General features: G+C 43.6%; 1 protein-coding gene across 3 annotated transcripts in view; it reads right to left on the reverse strand.

Moving 5' to 3' along the window:
• Nucleotides 1-6: 6 nt before the first annotated feature.
• Nucleotides 7-15104, reverse strand: part of sik3 (SIK family kinase 3) — a 52472-nt gene continuing 37374 nt past the window's right edge. For all 3 annotated transcript variants that reach the window (XM_017430641.2, XM_017430643.2, XM_017430640.3), the window contains 10 exons: nt 11031-11150; nt 7238-7296; nt 6995-7104; nt 6072-6241; nt 5863-5990; nt 4338-5107; nt 4008-4162; nt 2538-2667; nt 2317-2443; nt 7-352 (listed from right to left, as the gene is read on the reverse strand). In XM_017430641.2, the coding sequence (XP_017286130.1) occupies nt 2322-2443; nt 2538-2667; nt 4008-4162; nt 4338-5107; nt 5863-5990; nt 6072-6241; nt 6995-7104; nt 7238-7296; nt 11031-11150 (1764 nt within the window). In that variant the 3' untranslated portion in view covers nt 7-352; nt 2317-2321. The remainder of the gene's footprint in view (nt 353-2316; nt 2444-2537; nt 2668-4007; nt 4163-4337; nt 5108-5862; nt 5991-6071; nt 6242-6994; nt 7105-7237; nt 7297-11030; nt 11151-15104) is intronic.

Below are 15104 nucleotides of genomic sequence, written 5' to 3' on the forward strand. Positions count from 1 at the left end.
GGGGGTGGACGGGTTCGCGGGGGGGAGGGTGGTGGGATTGGTGAGTCAAAAGAAGGAGTAGTAGAACCCCGATCTACCCGAGATGGGAGGTGAGACGGGGAGACAACCTGCAACGCAACAACGCTGGATGTCTGTGTAGAAAATGCTGGCACTTTGACCTTTGAACACCGAGGCCCCCCTCCCTCCCACCTGTAACCCCCCCCCCTTGTGTGGACTGCCCTCCGAGGGGACAGATGAAGACAGACAGATGGGCGCTCTGTGACAGAAAACGGTGGTTTGGCGTGATGCTTCTCAACTCAACACAACTCAGGGTGGCTGATATGGACCGACAAACGCAGGGGTTCACCCCGTCCTGCAGGGAGACACAAAAACAGAGACAATTCACACTTTGCTTCAAGATCCCACCTAAAACTGCAGAAAACGTCTTCAACAGTCTTTGTGTTGTCAATGATTTCAACTAAAATAGATTATAAATGCTACAATGGTTTTCCACCTCAGCTCAAAAGGGCGCCACATTTTGCTTTCAAAAACTGCTTTCTAGCAGGCAACAAAAAATTGTATTACTGTCAGACAGATCAGATTATATCAGATGTAGGAATAATTCAGGCAATAATACAAATGCAATATGGAAAGTGTAGGATTCAGTGTTAGTCTGACGTCTGCTACTTCAAGTTCAGACTTACTTTCACCTGATCTGTGTCTCAAAACATATTCGAACCTTTAAGACCATATTTTTATAAAGAACAAAGTACTAGCTTGACTGTAATAACATTTAAAATTTTCAAACCACCAGGACATGTAATTAAATCAAATTAAAATCATGGGTGAAGCCTAATGAGGATTTCAGACCTTGACAGAAAAAAAGCCCTAAACTATGAAATGAATAAAACTGAAAAAGATTAAACCCAATTTATTTTGCTGTCTACAAGACACAACAGACTCCACCGTGCCAATATTTTTAAAAAACAAAGCCAATGTAATATTGCTGTGTGTGAAAAACTAAATCCATTCTCACTGCTTCCACAGGATTTAGGAGGTTCAGTATCATCCAGGAGCTGCTGATCAAATTTATTGATTAACTGATCATCATCAGTGAGTTTAGTCAGATTGCTGCTCTGGAGCAAACAGGTGTGTGTGTTAACACAACACCAAGGAGGAAAGACATCAGCAATGACCTTAGAGAAGCAGCAGCTGCTGCTCATCAATCTAAAAAAGGTTAAAGGTCATTTCCAAAGTGTTTGGAGTCCCTTATCCTTATCCTACAGAGAGAAGATTATTGACAAGTGAAAACATTTAGGACAGCTGACAGTCTTCTCAGGAGAGGACGTCCCATTAAATTCACCCCAAGGTCAGACTGTGTAATGCTCAGAGAAATGACAAAAAAACCCCAAGAGCTCCTACTCAAAATCTGCAGGCCTCAGGTATCAGGTATCAGGTTAAAGTTCACGACTTCACAATTAGAAAAAGACTAAAAAAGCATGGCTTGTTGGGAAAGAATTCAGGCTGATGGTTCAGGCTCCTTTCAGTCACTGAGTCCACCATGAACTCCTCTGTAGACTAAATGATTCTAGAAAAGCCGTCTGTCTGACAGCTGAAGGTTGGACCAAACTGGGTCATGATGAAACTGGACAAAGATGGTACACACTGCAGCAAAGCAGAGTGGGCCAAAATTCCTCCACAACCATGTGAGACTGATAAAAATCATACAGAACACGACTACAGAGAGTTACTGCTGCTACAAGAGCTTCTACAAGCTGTTGATTCATGGGGTGGACTTAATTTTTCACACACAGCTTTTCCATTTTGGCCCCATTTCTGTTTATGACAATGAAGAAATCTTTGTTTTTGTACACTTGAGGAAAATTTAAATACTTTTAGAACGCGGTAAAGACCAGATGATTTTTATTCTATCCTGTGGCGTCAAACTCTGGAATTTAAAGAGTAGGACTTTCTTTTTCCTGTGACTGTAGCTCTTATCTATAACATCAGCTTATCTATCCTCATCAGCTAAATTGGCAAAAAGCTGAAACAATTACTTTATTTTTGACAGACTATGTTTTATTTTTTTTAACTTTGCTAATTTAAGAATGAGGTTTGTATTAGCAAACTATGGATAAGGTTCATCTTTGTACACATAAAAATCAGTAAAGGAGACAAAATGGACAAAAAATAAAAAGATAAATTAGGTAAAATGAGCATCACTATACATCTTTCAACTATGGACAATTATTTGATTTACTGTCTTATAAACATAGATTATAAACATATACCATACAGTCCAATGGAAGCTTTCTGTCAGACTGTTGCAGGGCGTACCTGTGTTAGACCCCAGCCTGCTCCATGCTGTACTGCAGGTCGGGGTGCTTGTAGCTAAGGAGCATATCACTGGTGCAGGATGAGGGGTAACAGGCTGTTGCGTGAAGCTCCCCCTCAACATCACACACTGAACGACAAACATCTTTTATTGGCATCGACAAAAAAAAGGGGGGGAAAAAAATTCCCACAATGCTGCAGATCTCTACAGATCTCATACAAACCTGACTCTTCCCGCTGGTGCAGCTGCTGGCTTCCTGTCAACGAAGTCTGGCTGAGAATGTCCGACATGCGAGCAGAGCTCAGAGCCTTTCCGGCCAGGAGGCTCATACCGGACATGGGATCTGCCTGGTCCTGAGCGAGAACAAGGGACGTTTTAGACTCACGCATACATACACAGATCCAGCCATCTGTGCAAACAAAAGCAGCAAAATTCCCTGGCAAAAAAGATGAGCCGATACTGTATAATAATTGAAATGCCCCAAACTAACAGTAAAGCTTCACAGGCCCTGTTCAGACCTGGCACTGACATCAGGGTTGGGTTATTTAATTGCAAGTGACCAGCTCTGATTGAGAGCGTTCTCACCTGACAGCTAAATGCGTACACCCAATATGTGTTGCAATGAGATGTCAATTACTCCCTCTGTATGCAGACACACGGCCATGACAAGCAGTGAGCTGTCAGCTGAGCAACAAACTGCGTGACAACAGGTCTGCGGACGTTTCTGTAGATATCTGAGATTTTTTATTATTTTGACATTAACATTCAGTTCGGTTCAGAGCCATTTGACTCGCATTCTTTTAGTTATCTCGAAGTTTAACACAATGATTAGTGACTTCCGTGTCTCAGCGATCAGCATCATCTGCTTCACACAGCACGGCTTCGCTGTTAATGTACCGTCACTGCTGTGGGTAATCAGGTGAATATAATGCAACATAATGCTGCTGAGGCTGGTTGACTGATTGACAAAGCAGATTTTACTACACAGCGACCACAGAGGCCCAATCAGCTCTGAAAACAAACCGAACAAATGCAATAAAAAGAAAACCATCACACCGAGTCCTGGTAATCCATTCTGATTTATACAATCCTGATGACACTGACCTTTTTATTAAGAAGGATTCTGATAAACAATTCATTAAAAAGTCTAGCTGAAGGAAAAAAAAAAAAAAAAAAGAGTTGTATTTTCAGAATATTCCCAAGGATAGCTGTTTAATTAACTTTAATCAACCAGCACTTAAACAAACTGTTTTGGTTTTTTTTTAACTCAAGACTTTCAGGTGTGTGGCGTCATGCAGCACGTCAGTTCAGTAGGCGGTCCTACAGTAGGGTCCAGGACAGACTGCGTTCAGACTGCCAAACATATGCAGAGAAAGTGGGGACCGACCACCTCGGAAGTGTGGCCTGAGTGAAAATGTTTTCAATGCGCACTGAAACTGTTCACACATTTTAGCACTATCTGAATGCAATCGGATCGCTCAAGAAGGATGTTAGTGTCAGGTGTGAAGGGGATCAAAGAAATAGATTGCAATTTTTAGTAAGGAGAATAAGGGATTAATTAAACAAAAACTGGTTATGAAAACTGTTAGCCAAAAAAAACAAAGCAAGCCTTAGTATCTGATCTACTTGAACCTAAACATAACAAAAACATAACTGGCAACAAAAACCCAATCAGCAGTTGTTTTTCACTCACATAAGCATCATCACAGGTCTGGATGGTGTGGTGGCGCTGTAGCTGTCCTCTAGATCTATAGGCCTCATTTTGGGGTCCTCGTGGATAGCCCACACCATTGTGATCAGGCACTTCCATGGCCTGTCCCTGGGGCCTGCACTCTACATGCTCAGATTCTGAATGAAAAGGTTGGATAAAGAAAAAACATCAGTGAGAAGAAAGATCATAAAAAAGATCATTAAAACTAACCTTGATGCGTGTTGCTTTTAATTTAGGATGATGATAGAAAACTAATTTCTCTGTGAAAAAATATCTCAAGAGATTTAAAGCACCCATGGAAACAGGAGTTACCTCTAGCAGCTGAAGCACTCCTTACGTAGCCAGCGTGCCTGTGTGTGGGGGAGTTGTAAGGGGGGGTTCCTCCTCGGGGGGGCCCTAGAAGCTCATGTCCTTCTCCTGCCTTGGCCAGGAGACCCTCATGAGGGTGATGATATTCAGCCGGCACCTCGTCCTCTTCCATGCTCTCGGAGTGAGGTATGGGAGGACACGGCACCTGAGGCGTGTGCTGCTGCGGAACCTCCGGGGGTCGGATCTGGAGGAGGTGGTGGTAGTGTTGCCCCCCGGAGGCACCCTGGGGCACTGGCGGCTCCAGGCTGTCTCCTTGGCTCAGCTGGCGGAGAAGCAGCATATCTCCGAATTCTTGTGGCGCGCTGCCGCCGGGTGGCGTCTGGGCCGCTGAGCAGGGCCGGGGGTTCTGCCTCTTTAAGAGGGCCGCCAAGTCTTGGGGGGGCAACCTGGGGTCGGCGTGGCCTGTTAACGAGTGGCGAGGGGACAGGAGGCCCTGCAGGGTGGGGGTGACATGCTGTTGTGGGGGGCGGTAGTCCAAGGGAGTTGGGGAGAGCAGGGCCTGCTGTAGTGTGGAGGGAGCCCCGTAGCTGCTGGTCCCCACAGCTCCGCTCTGGTAGCCCTCCAGGCCGGGGACTTTGAGGGAGGCTGCCTGCAGGTAGGGGTTGTAGGAGCCGACCACTCCTGAGGCTCCCCGGGAGGCAGCGTCGCCAGAGAAGAGGTGGGGATTGAACTGTGTCTGGTCGTAGCCGGATGTGAAACGGCCCAGGCTGCGACTGAAGAGGAAGGAGGGTACAGACCAATTAAATCCTAAAATCAACAGGCTCTAAGGCTTCTATACAGACGTTCATCTAGCTTTCAACAACCTAAAATATACCAACAACCAACCTAACAAACACTTGAATCTGGCCAGAGTTCAAGTATTCACTGAGAATTGTATGAAACACGGAATAAGTTTTAATTTGGCTCGTACTGTCAGATTGGTACAGTCTCTCAGTGAAGACAGTCCTGGCTACAAAGGACAGTTTATGGGATCACAAAGGTCACGGACTTTCCTAATCCCGCTCAAGGTTCACACTCTTAACAGAAACACTCACCCAGACACACTGAGGTGGAGAATTTGTTGAAGATGACATCGCCGTAATGATGATGAAGGATTTACCTTAATTTTCAAAACTGGCAACAAACACTGTGCTTATTCTCAGATCTGCTCCTCCACATATACATATTTATTTATATATATATATATATATATATATATATAAAAAAGACAAATCATCTGGCCTGAGCAACAGCATTAATGTCTCATTTTTTGTACATTTTTTTGGGGAAAAGTAGTGAATTTATGTTAAAAAAGTAAAATCCAAACAAAAACAATGAATAACAAATAATGATAATTAAACAACAAACAGCATGCAGATGTCTACACATTCTGAAAATTATAAGGCAGAACAAGAAGTTGCTTTAATTGTCCATTGGTAATGTTGGCAGCCACCAGGGGGCGTGTTGACAGGTTGTTGGAGGGGGTCACCTGTGGGTCTCGGCGTTGTCCGCGCTCAGCTGCTTCCCGAGGACCCTGTGTCCCCCTGGCGTGGAAAGGAAGCTGCCAGGTCTCTGTGCCCCACCTCCCAGCTCCACTTCCTGCACCTGAATGGTCACCTGCACATCCAACGAGAACTCACTTAACCGCCAGTCGTCATCTGCAGAAGCTGAAAGAACACGACTGGCCGTTGTGGTCACCTGCTGCTGCTGAGATACACCCGGTGCTAACGGGACGGCGGGGCGGGCGGACGCCGCTTGCGGGTTGGTTGGCAGGGAGACTCGAGGCAGGCCGGTGGGAGGCGGGCTGCCGCTCTGCGCCTGGTACATGGCAGGAGCACCATGCTGGTACGGCACTGATGGCTGACCCCCTGTGAGAGACAAGAACTGCTGAAGGCCTCTGCAGGACCAACATCAAGACCACCAACATGTCTCTCCTCTTAGTTAACTTCACATCCATAAAGTTTACTGTGTGCAAGGTCAAAACTTGGCACGAACTTGGTCGTGAACTCTTACTTCTATTAAAAACATTTATTGCACCACTTTCCCAGTAATAATGCTTGATCCCAGCTGGCCCCCTCATCTAATGATATCACCCCGGTGGGTGAATAAAAACTGTTATTTCAACGCGGTAATCACAAGTTATTGTGTTCCTGTCGTCTAAAGTGTTTACTCGCCTGTTTTCCTTGTTTGCACACTTTCACCCAGTCAGCTAAAGCTTTGCCTTCTCATATATTATTCAAAACACAATGAAAAAGAAAAAAAATAACATATCAATGTCTATGCACAGATAACAAAAGACAGAATTTAATACAATCAAGCATCTTTAAATCTTTAATGAATCCCCAACCAATTTTTTTAAAATCAGAGTTCTAATTAACGTATTGAATAACAAACAGACTTTAATTAGTTTGGGGGTAACTGCTCATGAATAATAGATGTGAGGCTAAAATATAACTGGACATTTAGGGCAGAGGTGTGCATTAACACCAGTCACCTGATTATTATCGATAGTCACTTGATCGCATTGTTTTTTTTTTTGGTTTTTTTTTGCTTAGTCACCGCACCTACACCAGTTTCTACAAATAAACCAATAAAGCTGTGGCGGCTGTGGTGTTACTAACCATGCCCTTGCATGATGCCTGCAGAGCCAGGCGGAGAACTCTGATTGGGCTGTCTGAAGAGGTGGTTGCTGGGATGTGTTGGCGGAGGGCTGGAGGGCTGGATACGCAACCTGAGGGAGGACGGGACAGAGAGGAGAGGTAGGACGGTGATGTAACACTTCGGTCGATATTGCTGCACCACGAGTTCATTGTTCGGTGTTCAATAGCTGATGAGTAATCGGTGCGTTCGTGTGTGTTGTTCACCTCTGAAGCTGGTGGGTTAAGTGACTGGGCTGGCTCTCTCCATGGCCTAAAGACAGACCCTGCCGGCAAAGAGAAACATTTCACTCAAAGCATAGAAGCAGGGGAGAGTTAAGCGAAAAGGAAACTATTTACCCAGAAATCGGAGCCACAGGTGGCACTAATCGCTTTCATCTTATGGGATGAAAGTAACTATTACTGTTTTAGTCACAATTTTAAAATTATTTCTAAATATATAACTAAAATTAAAGTTTTGCAGCAATTTACACACACACATTCAAAGCCGGCAAAAGGTAAAAGTAAATGTAGATAAATAAATCCAGCGAAATGTGACAACTAAGAGTTTGCAATCCACATAAGATCATATGACAGATTGTCAGCTGGTAATTTTCTAGCTTTAGCCAAACTTTGAAATTGCAGTTAAACCTTTTTTTTTTTTTAAAAAAACACCAGCACCTGGTCGTGACATGTCAAGTTGTTTCTTAACTGTGCTTTTTTTTGACAATGCCCTCCTGAAAAGAAAAATAAAGGAAGAAGAAGCAAACGACTACGAGCACCCCGGTGTTCGTTTATGCACTTTATGCACTTGCAGTTTGTTTTGAAAGGATATATTATAAAGTGGAAACTAAGGTCACAAGTGAGCTCAGCTTTACTGCCGGGATACGTGCCTCTCCCTCACAGTGATCCATCGGACTCTTGGAACGGAAAGGAAAAGGTCCTCGGCTAGCAGATTTAGCAGATTTAATGCCCAACCCTAGTAAATAACTGCATCAGTTACGAGGAGATATCTAAAAAGTTGTAGTTTACACAGGATGATGGGTTAACTGGTGATTTTTTGGCTTCTGCAAAACTTTTAAATTGCAGTTGAATCACCGCATTTTGGCAGCATCACACAATTGCATCCAATTGTCCCCAAAGCACCAAAATAAAATAAAACACAATAAAAAAAAATAAAAAAACAGAGGCAGCAGCAGATAATGTTGAGTCTTGCTGCTGAAAGTCAATGCAGACGCTCCTGTAACGTGTTCGGACACAAGAGGAGCAAATGGTGTCACGGCTGCGCTGCAGTCAGTAAAATCTGCCTCACAAAGAAAAAAAAAATAAGATACTTATTTGTCTAATGTAAATATCACCTGCTGCCTTGAAAAGACAACTTGCCTTTACGTTTGTTTGTTTGTCAGCAAAAAATCTCACAAACCAGTTGACAGATTATACTGAAATTGTAAGAAATTAATTAGGATGTTCAACTACAAGTGATTAACTTGTAAAGTCAATCTGAATCAAGACGGCTGCGACAGTTAAATGAACTTAGCCAGCACAAAAATGACTAAGACTCAGTCATTTTTTTACTAATACTGAGCTAAAGTTTGGTGTGGTCATAGTAGACAGTCATCCGTAACATATAACCCTAGTGCTAACAGATCGTATGAAAGCTTTGTTTGAAACTTTAACATGCAAGATTAAGAAAGATATGCATTCCTTCAAGAAATGCTACTTTTTAATTCATTCATTCATTAAATCATGGAGAACTCTGAGCTCTAGACCAGATTGCTCAAGGTGAGATTGCATCAGTATTTGGACTTTTAAGGTTAGAACATAAAACATATTTGAAATTGATTTGACAGCTTGTCTTTATTAATCAAACTGAACTTGTGTGTGTATCTAGAGATTGGAGGATGCAAGACACTGAGAGGCATCAGATTGTGGGGGAGTGAACTGGAATTAAATTATGAGGCCAGCAAAGATTCACACCTATAGTTTGTGCAGATTTGACCTTTAACCTGATGTCCAAACTTACAAAGTAGAAGCTAAATTCAATCAGACTCCGCAGCACATATACAAGATCTTTTGCAGTCAAAAAAAATGTGTACATATTTTAGATTTCATGACGGAATGAACTACATTTCTGAGGTGAAGCCGAGGGATTTTATGAGAATTTAGTTCCAAACTCAGCTTTATTTGACTCTGCACAAATGCGACAATACATTTTGATCCCGTTCTTTCTATGCTGTCTAAAAAGCTGTAAGATGCCACCACAATGTTCTGTTAAAGAACATAAAACGGTGTTTAAAAACAGCTTTAAAAAAACGATGCATACTGTTACAGTCCGTGCTTTGCTGTCAGACAGTGAGTAAGATCAAGACAAGCTGTTTGTGTCTCAGGATAGTAACAGTAGTCAGGTACATAATGGCCTGCAGCGACAAGAAACACACAGCCACCCTTCTATTAGAAAAATGGTTTGGAATTAGGAGTCAAATCTTACATATAAAAACAAACGATGAGACACGAAAGCAGCGTTTCGTTTGGCGTGACTCAAAGTAACGTGGGGATAATGTGAGCAGAAGCTGTGAGGATGTGATGCAGCTGCCGTGAAATGTCAGAACATTAAAAGTGCTCACTGCGAAGTCACGAAGACCGGTCAAGAGAAATTTCACAAAGTATGACACAAAATCAGCACGTTTTTTCCTCGTATTGATGGTTAAGGTGTCCATAAAGTAAACATTTTAAGTCAAATCTGTTTTTTTTTTCCCTACAGAAACAGATGAAGTGACTGAAAACAGGTCAACAACTGTGACATCCATAGGAGAGTTTGGGATCGAGAAATCAGACAATTTTAACGTATTGGTAAATATTTATGCTCTGCTTTGTTGAGTAAAGTATGCTGATAGGTGTTCCACAGGGGTGTCCAATCCTGGTCCTCGAGGGCCACCATCCTGCATGTTTTACTTGTTTTCCTGCTCCAAAACATCTGATCTGAATCAATGTGTGATTAACAGGCTTCTGCAGAACATGAAGAGGGAATTTAACCACTGAATCAGGTGTGTTGGAGCAGGGAAACAAGTAAAACATGCAGAACAGTGGTACTCGAGGTCCAGCATTGGACACTCCCGGTGTATCAAGTCAAGTCTGAAGTTGGGTGTACAACACTATAATGGTATAAGCCAGTGGTCTCCAATCCTGGTCCTGGAGGACCAATATCCTGCAGGTTTTATCTGTTTCTCTGCTCCTCAGCAGGTCTTCAAGTTCTTCAGAAGCCTTTTAATCACTCAGTCATTCAGATCAGGTGTGTCAAAGAGGGAGACACCTAAGACATGCAGGATAGTGGCCCTCCAGGACCAGGATTGGACACCGCTGGTATAAGTGATATACAAAAGACGTAATGGCAAGATTCTAGCCATGGGCCAACCCTCGTCTGGCCTAATCCAATTTAGTAGGCAACTTATAGGCAGCTTGTAAGCAAATCCCAGACTGGAGATAATACAGATTTAAAATATAAATGTTTTGAGTGTTAGACTAGAGTTTAAACAAAAAAGAAACACTGAAACGTTAAACTTACCGGTCTAGCAGAAGTTTTGCAAAAGGCTATGTGTGTTTGAATGACCAGCTCAGTCTTTATGTCACCATACTGTCTGATCCCTGATATTTATTCTTGACACTCGTCTTACTTGTTCTTTTCTCTTTGGCTTTTAGGAGCAGATTCACCCTTTGATTTTCACCTGAAAGTCTCGTCCGATTCTGCCATGTTTGTTTCCCTACAGAGACTACAGCCAGCCTAATGTAGGTCAATCACAGGACTCAAGCTTCCACGTGGTTTTTGGCACGGTGCTTTGTTTACACTGAGTGATCACCTCATTTCAATACATCTAGAAAACGGCTGGAGTAAAGATCAAACTGCACTATTTGATGTAGGGGATACCCCTTTTATGTCTTATTTTATAGTTTGCATTAAGTTTAGTTGTTGCATTTGGTGGCTTGGTGAAGAACTTTCCGAGAGCTCGCTGTCGGCCGCAGATACCTGGATTTGCTGGTGGAGGATTTGTTGCTCTTGCTGGTAAAGGATGTGCTGCTGCTGAGTGTGCTCGAGGAGGCGTTCGTCCTGTTGTATCGCATACTTTTTCTGAAGCTGCTCGCACTCCTATTTTAAAACACAGACAGGGCGGCATGGTCAGTGTAAAAGGCAAACACAGAAAGTCAGTACTTCAAAACAAGTTAGCATCTACAATACCACGTCTAATACTTGTGAGATCATCCATCCTGCAAATAGTCTCAGCTGCAGCAAACTGTTTATTCTGCTTTGTGTAATTATCTGTAGTTCCTGATCCCTGGCGTTCAAAGACAAAGTGTAAATTTGCTTTAGACTTCCCAGTGGAACCATACGTTGACGTTTGGGCGTCACTTCGCTATTTACCTCATAAAACTATTAGAGATGTGCTTAAACTGTCAAAGCGGAGTCTCTCTCCATCCAATCAAATAAGCGTCGTGGTCTTAAAGATCAGCTGCAACTCATGTTGGATATTCCGACACGTACAGAAGCCCTGGCCCAGTGTTGGTTAGAGGAGAAACGAGCCTCTCCTGTGACCTTATTAACCCATGTGACACTTGAGTAAGGATAATCCCGGCATGTCAGTTCAAGCCTAAGATGCAGCACCTGCTGCCAACTTGATGATTATCCCTTTCCCTATCTGAGCCTGGAAGTAATCCTTACTGCAGGTTCACTGAAGATGATGTGATGTCTCAAAAAGCAGCCCGTGTTTTTTTTTTTTGTCAGCGCTCCAGTCTTGTCTAATCTGACCAAATACCGCATTCTGCTGGGGGTCAGCAACACCACAAATTTACTGTGTACACAGCAAACAAAAGCACAAAAATATCTGCAACGTACGGGAGGTTGTGTGGCTTTTTGACACTCTGCCTCGCGATTCTCTGACCCGTTTTATCATGAAATTAACCCTAGCTCAAGTCTGAGCATGTAGTCACTGAAGCTGTGGAAGTTTCCAGATTCTTAGATGCATCTCAATGCGGATGTTAACAATTGTGCATTGCTGGCAACTTATATTAAATAATAGTGAACTACACCTAATTACACTTTTTTTTAATTATTTTCTTGCGCCTTTGGAATTAAAAGGTACTTCTAACTGCCAGTTGAATAAGGTTAAAAAAAAAAGATCTTATGGTAAAAACACCAATACAGAGCTTGGCAGAAAGTGATTAAAGTGTTTTAAATAGGGAGATCTGAACAGGCTTCAGATTTTACAGCCACACAAAAAGTATCAATTCATAAGGTGAAAAGCACGCTAGGGTGCAGAGTAGTTGTTTTCGACCTGCTCTAACATCTGCAAATTCAAGGGAAACAACCTGTCTGACAAGATCAGAAATACCAAAATGCTGCCAACGCCGTTCTTTAAGTCTCCGAAAGGAGAGATTCAATTAAACGGTGATGCTTTGCCGGCTAAAGATGAAGGATTTATTATGTTTAGAAAGCAGATGGGCCTCATAGCCACAGTACAAGCTTTCATTAGGAACCTTACCGACTTCATCTGCAACCTGAACCAAAACTAAAGCTGGTGAACAGGACTGAGTATTGCCTCTTTTACAGGGACCCTAATTCAGAAGTCTGGCTCTACTTCGCTCTACTCGGCTCGGCTCTACAAAGAATGCATCGCGTTTACACCGGCCAGCTTGGTCGGTAGCAGAGGAACGCTTTCTCGTGTTGCGGGGGGCGGGGCCGCAGCGCGCTACCGAAACTTAGCGCAAGTTGTGTAAACAACGGAAGCGCTATGGACAACATTGGCCCTGTGTTGTTGCTGTTTTTTAAACTTATGGGGATTCTCCTGAGACTTCAGGAAGAGAGGCGCAGTGGAAAAAATGCTCTGGATGCCGCCATTGTTGCGCGGAGTAGGACAGCTGTTATCCGCCGGAGATTTCAGGCTTCACAGCGCCTTCAGCTGGAGGACAGACGGCATAAATGTTGCAGGGTAAGCTAACGCTGTTGTTTATATTCCTACCGTTCGCTCTTTATGCTTGCATCTGGTCACACCCACGACCAATGAGCGAACAGGAGCTAAGCTTGCGCCGCCCACAAAGCAGGGCCGGCCCGACTCCGAAGCAGGGACCAAAGAAGCAGGGCCGACCTCGAAAAAATGCAGATATAAACGCTCGCAAAGCGAGCCAAGTAGAGTGGAACCGGGACCGTTAGGGTCTGTGTAAAAGGGGCATTTGTAGAGTTGGTTAACAGCAGTGCAGTGGTCGAAAAGGAGGTATAGTATTTAGGTTTTATCCTGATATTTTCACCAGCATGTCCTGAAACAGTTTATGGAACAAAGTGACAAATAAGAGTGCTCTGACGTGTCCATTTGACCATAAAATGTTATCGGTGATATTTCAACAGCCTCGCATGTTCCGATGTTTTAAAGAAAAATCCGCAGGTCTGTGAGAAGCAGAGAGAAGCAGCTCACCTGAAACTCACCTGGAGCTCATTACAGAATGTGATGCGCCTCAGAAAGTACATTTAGAAGTATTTATACACATGTTTTGACTACTGAGGTGTTTCACTCAGACACGAGGACTGAAAGTAATGCGCGACTTCCGGTGGTGCCATGTTTTGAAACGGTCGCATTGGGTGGAGGCTCCCGTGAGATTGAGGAAAAGTCTGCAAATTATATAAATTTCTGGATATCCCCTTAAGAGAAAACATAAATAAGAAGATGATGCCAACAAGAAACACGGTTGGTAAACAACAAACTGAGCAAAAAGAGTCCAAAGAGAAAAAAAGACTCGCAGCAGGCTAACACCACAGCTAGCGAGAGAAGAAAAGCTAACGAAGCTAATGACACCGTAGCCGACGTCCTGCGGGAACTAAAGGAGTTGAGGAAAGAAAACCAGAGTGCATTTGCTGAAACAAAAGCTGCTCTAACAAGGCTCGAAACATCAGTAGGAGACTTGAAAGAGCGCATGGACACGCTAGAGCAACGTCTGGAAGAAGCAGAAAGTAGGACCTGCACGACGGAAGAAGTTAGCCAGAGAAATGAGAGGGTGCTTCGGTACTTGCTGAGACGTGAGGCCTTACTTACTAACCAGTGTGATGACCTGCAGAACCGTTTGCGCCGTAACAATCTCAGAATTTACCAGGTCCCGGAGGGAAGAGAGAAACAGGACATGGTGGGCTTCGTAAGGGAATTAATCAGGAGCACGCTTCTTCTGCAGGAAGATTTAAGCATTGAAAGAGCGCACCGAGCGCCGGGACCGAGGCCAGCTGACACGGACCCGCCACGCTCCATCATTGTCCGCTTCATGAATTACACCACAAAAGAAGCGGTGCTGCAACAGGCATGGTCACAAAAACAAGTCGTTCTTCAAGGGAAAAGAATATACTTCGACCAGGACTTCTCCCCAGAGGTCCAAAAGAAAAGAGTGAGACTGCGGAACATCATCAGGCAACTTAAAGAAAGAGGAATACAGGCAAAATGTCGTTTTCCAGCACAACTCAGAATCGACTTGGAAGGCGGCACGAAAACCTTCCCTTCTCTTCTCAACGCGTTACCGACGTTGGAGAGGTTCAATATTTCGGCGCAGATGAGTGAGAGAGAGAGGATGGAAGCGGTGCTCTCCAAGGAGGCCTGGTCTACGAGGACCAACAACAGGAGACATGGAAACGAGGGGCTGCCAGATGCGGACTTAAAAGTTTTTATTTAAGACGGTGGTGGGGAAAAATGTTCAAGAACAGAGAAGCTCTTAAGGACTAAAAGGTATGTTCTGAAAAAAAAATTACTAAGGGGGAGGAGAAGACGTTATGCAAACAACCAATGTTAAGTTATATAGTGAATATGTATCTCAAGTGTTTAATATCTCACGGGTGGTCGATACCACCATGCGTTACTATTGTTATTTCATTGGGTGGAGATCTCACCAGGGAATTATTGCTTTTCTTTGGTTTGTGATCTGGACTGCACTTAGTGCTTATTCCCCAGAGCGACTATGGGCACACGGCGCTCTGCCTTGGTTACATCAGGGGCTGGTTGGGAGGCCACTACAGTTTATATGTGGTCTTAACATAATCAGTCGGGTTCATGGGAGTCTTAGGGGTTTAATTTGT

This window comes from Kryptolebias marmoratus, linkage group LG2 (assembly GCF_001649575.2).
Source record: "Kryptolebias marmoratus isolate JLee-2015 linkage group LG2, ASM164957v2, whole genome shotgun sequence".
Taxonomy (NCBI): Eukaryota; Metazoa; Chordata; class Actinopteri; order Cyprinodontiformes; family Rivulidae; genus Kryptolebias; species Kryptolebias marmoratus.